The 4,206-nt window shown below is 34.8% G+C and overlaps 1 protein-coding gene across 1 annotated transcript; it reads right to left on the reverse strand.

Annotated features, from left to right (window-relative positions):
• Nucleotides 1-1,666: 1,666 nt before the first annotated feature.
• On the reverse strand, nt 1,667-3,544 carry LOC103150443 (granzyme-like protein 1). The gene is made up of 5 exons (XM_007570061.2): nt 3,296-3,544; nt 2,912-3,071; nt 2,684-2,819; nt 2,286-2,507; nt 1,667-2,169 (listed from the first exon to the last, which is right to left on the reverse strand). The coding sequence occupies exons 1-5, from the start codon at nt 3,351-3,353 to the stop codon at nt 2,023-2,025; spliced, it is 723 nt and encodes a 240-aa protein (XP_007570123.1). The 5' UTR covers nt 3,354-3,544; the 3' UTR covers nt 1,667-2,022.
• Between the last annotated feature and the right edge of the window lie 662 nt (nt 3,545-4,206).

Here is a 4,206-nt window from a genome sequence, read left to right on the forward strand (position 1 = left end):
GAATGTGTTATTTGCAGAGATGCAAAGTCTTCAAGCAACCAGAGAAACAAAAAACAAACAAAAAAAAAACCCCAACTGAACTGTAAACGGAGTTGCAAACACAGGCCTACTGTGAAGACGGTGCTTAAGAAGCAAAATATTTGCTTTCCTAATTCAAGTTCATGTTTCTAATCAGATGTCAGCAAATACCCACATAATTCTCACATACATATAAAACTTTAGAGAATTAAACTCTTTGTAAAAAAAATAAAAAACATAGTATGAAAGTACTGAACAAACTTTTTAAAAGCATCTTTTGCTTAAGACAAATTCAAAACATTTTCTATGTGGATTTTGATTTTGGTTCTTCCTCACAAACTGTTTTCACATCTAAAAAGTTCCAGGGGATATTTTCTCTGTCAGGACCTTCAGTTATATTCTTGTATTTTTAATCAAATACGAGTCAAGTAAATAACTTGGACATTTTAAGAGTTTTCTTATTTATTTATTTATTTATTTATTTTAAAAGCACTAAGTGTGCATTACTCGTTGTTTTTATAGTAAATTCTGTACCTGGGTACGTCTATGTTACCTTTATCAAAAACTTCAACAATAAACACAACGGAATGACAAAAACTGTTATTCTGTGCATGTTTATGTGCAAAAAAACGTTTTGCAATAATATACTTCTCCAGTTGTCATACTGAGCTAATTTTCAGTAAATTCTTATTTATTATTACCTTTGTCATTTTCAAGTTATTTCAGTGATCAATATTAGTGTGTTCTTCATTAACAGGAGGGTAGCAACAATTTTCTTCACGTGTGTAAAGAGAGGCAGCATTGGGCCTGTGCCAATCGTCTGGATCACTCAGTGTTTGACTCGTAACCACCAGAGATGAGGCGGTGCAGTTCAGCCCACACTGCTTTCATCTATTTAAACAGGCAATGTGCAAATTGAGCAATTTTGAACATAAAAATGTTAAAATCATACAGAAAATGAACTATACAAGAGTTAAGAGAATGAACTGATTTTCTTGTTCGTACCCTTTACTTATGATGATGCTCATCACTGGATGAACATGATGAAAGTTCATTGTTTTCTGAACTGAAGCACTTCTGAGGTGCAAAAACATCAATGGTTTCATTTTTATTGACTGGTTTGTTAATTGTACGCCGGTGTAAACACCGTCTGTGCTTTTGAAGTGTTGAGCGCTGGTATCAGAAAGTACTTAGGCAGTTAACCTAAGTGATTTAGAAAAAAAAAAAAAAATTCTTAAAACAATTGTTGTTATAAAGTTTTGAGAATCCAAAATATTTGGGAAAGTTTTTTTTTTGTTTTTTTTTTATTGCCTTCAGAGGAAAAAGGTCACTTTCTTACTAAATGAATTGGTTATCTGAAAGTTACTTTACTTCATTTACTTCTCCGTCTTTCTTTCTTTGTTCGCTTTGGGTTTATTTTCACACAGACCACGTGTAGCAGCTCGTGGTTTGGTGCTACGGCTGCGCTTTTTCTTGTCCTGCTGTTAACCCCAACTTATTCGAGTGATTTTTTTTTTATGAAGTAAAAAAAAAAAAAAATCCCTATTTACCCAAAGCATTGTTAATCCTGATCTGTTTTACTTAAATGTATATAAATTTGTGTATATCCTTGTTAAAAGACGACAAACACATGGCAGATTGTGAGAAACCAGCACTTTGCTTTACTTTTGAAATTAAGCACATCAATCTATAAAAGCTCAAGCTTCTATCTAAATACCACGAACAAAGCAATATTTTGCTTAAGGCTTGTATTGGTAGCAAAAATCTAAATTACTTAATGTTACGCCAACATTTCTCTCAAACATACACTATTAACTATTCATTCAGCATTTACTATAATGATCAGAGCATGCACTTAAAAAGCAGCCAATCTCAGTATAAAATACAGAACTATAACACCAACAAACTTAACCAAATAAAACAAATCATCAGGTCTTTACTTATGCAGTAAAAATGTGTTTAATTGTCAAATGGTTTGATGAAGGTGATATTTTAGATGCCGTTTCAGTTTTCCTTCAGGATGTTATTGATCCAGCCAATGGTGTCCGGTATGTTTGTGTACTTGTACAGAGTGGAACCATTGTCTGATCTGCTTGCTGACACCACTCCATACGCCAGTCCGTTGCAGATCAATGGACCTCCGGAGTCTCCCTGTAAGCACAAACACAGAATGTTGGGAGTGAATAAGACAAACACTGAAATTAATATTTTACTTTGAACAACAATTTTTTTCTCTACTTAAAAAAAAAAGGGGGGGAAAAAATTACCCCGCTTGTTCCTGTTCTTCCTCTAGAGCAGTAAGCATGTTGTTTGACACAATCCTCATTTTCAACAAGTGTGACACTGACTCCCATCAGCTTTGAAGGCATGTTTGCATTTGATTCCAGTTCCCAACCGCAGACTGAGCACGGACTTGGCAGTGAGCTACTTTCCTCCTGTGCCAGTTCAATGTGTTTGATATGGTGGGTCGAGCTTACGTTATGGGACAACTGAAGGAAAAATTGGAGATAGTATTAAACATTAAAAAAGACAGCAATATGTGCAGTCTGTAATTTTATTTATTTATTTTTTTTTACAATTTTGTACATGTGAAAACATTAAAGTAGATATAAAGAACATGTTTTTCCTATTTGTTAAAATAGTTTCAGATAAATATAAATGATACCTTCAGCAGCATTATGTCATGTGTGAATACAGTGTTATTGTAGAGATGATGTGGAAACTCTTTCTTCACAGACACTTTTTTATGGTTTTTACTGTGTTCGTCAAACCCATAAAAAACTTCATAAGACTCATGATTCCTAGTAAACAGAAATGGGGGAAAGTTAGTTGTTTTTTCCCATCTGCCTCCAACCATTCATTTGAATAAAATGTATAATCATGTCACACTGACTCGGCCTTGCAGTGAGCTGCAGTCATCACAAAGTCTTCCCTAATAAGGAATCCACCGCAGCGTTCCAATTTATTATCAGCAGTCATCATCCGCAAAAACACCATATACGACCGTTTGAGTGGATCGACCTCATGGCCTCCAATGATTTTCCCTGCATGAACTTGTTTTTGGTAAAAATACAAAGTTAATGGTGATGATAATGACAAAACTGTTAACACCATCAAAATTAAGTCACTGAAAAGACAAAAATAAATCTTAAGAAATGTTCCTCTTTGATTATAAAAACCAAGAAATATATATATAAAAACAACATGTAACGAAGCTTAAACTTGCACAATAAAGCGTTAATGTAATTAACATTTACAGACTGCAGCAGAGACTCACCTGGACTTTCGAAAGTCAGTAGAAGCATCAGTACAGCCAGGTTGCAGAAGAGGAACATGATGGGGTCACAGACTGGGTGAACTGCTGAAGAGAAGTGCCAAAAGCTCTGAAAACACCCCTTTTTATATGCTTGTTTCAGGGGGAGAAGATCAGGCTGTCTATGCAAATGATGTGGTTTTGTACCTCAGTCATAACGTGGAAACGTGCCACTCGGTAACTTTTGAGTTTTTTCTAATTCTGAACACACAGCAGAACCTGAACCTGCATTGTTTCTGTTTGAATCATGAAAAGACTTTAAGTTAAACAACAGACAAATTCCAGGGACATGGTGGGACAGTTGTATTTCACAACTTTTGTCCCCTAAAGTAACTACTGTATATAAGATCAGATACTAATAACTGTAACCATATTAGAAATACAGTTTTACCTATTTCATTTAGTAGGTGGGTCTATTTAGGATGTTCTTTATCTAAAACACATTAAGTGGGTCTACTTAAAGGACTTTCTGATGGTAAATAGTGTCATTGTGTGTAAAACAATGTGAGCCTAAATTTGAAGTGATTGCCAATGGAATAACAATCCTGAAAGACTACAACAATCAGAGTTGGGTTAAATGGAGAATGTGTATATATATATTTAAAACCCAGTGAGTCTGACAATACAAAAAACTCAAAATAAACTTTTGCCACAAGGTGCAATGTAATGTTTCATTGATTTGTTGATGAGGGGGAATGAGATCACAAAGGTCAGAATTATGAGTCCTATAGTAAAGGAACAGGAAGTAGCAAGACTTAGTGCTAATATCATTACAGTCCAACTTTGAAAACACAGAGAAGGGGGAAAAGAAAAAACCTTTAGAAACTCTCCTGGGTGGGCAAAACAGCGCAATTATCTCTCAGCAATTTGCCGCA

Source organism: Poecilia formosa, unplaced genomic scaffold (assembly GCF_000485575.1).
Source record: "Poecilia formosa unplaced genomic scaffold, Poecilia_formosa-5.1.2 Scaffold254, whole genome shotgun sequence".
Lineage (NCBI taxonomy): Eukaryota > Metazoa > Chordata > Actinopteri > Cyprinodontiformes > Poeciliidae > Poecilia > Poecilia formosa.

What these genes read in the sequence shown, in the direction of transcription:
- LOC103150443 (XM_007570061.2), bottom strand. Translation starts at nt 3,353, where the DNA reads ATGTTCCTCTTCTGCAACCTGGCTGTACTGATGCTTCTACTGACTTTC. An exon ending in ATGACATAATGCTGCTGAAG is followed by an intron (nt 2,508 to 2,683) that starts GTATCATTTATA and finishes TTTTTCCTTCAG; the next exon opens with TTGTCCCATAACGTAAGCTC. An exon ending in GAAGAACAGGAACAAGCGGG is followed by an intron (nt 2,170 to 2,285) that starts GTAATTTTTTCC and finishes TTGTGCTTACAG; the next exon opens with GGAGACTCCGGAGGTCCATT.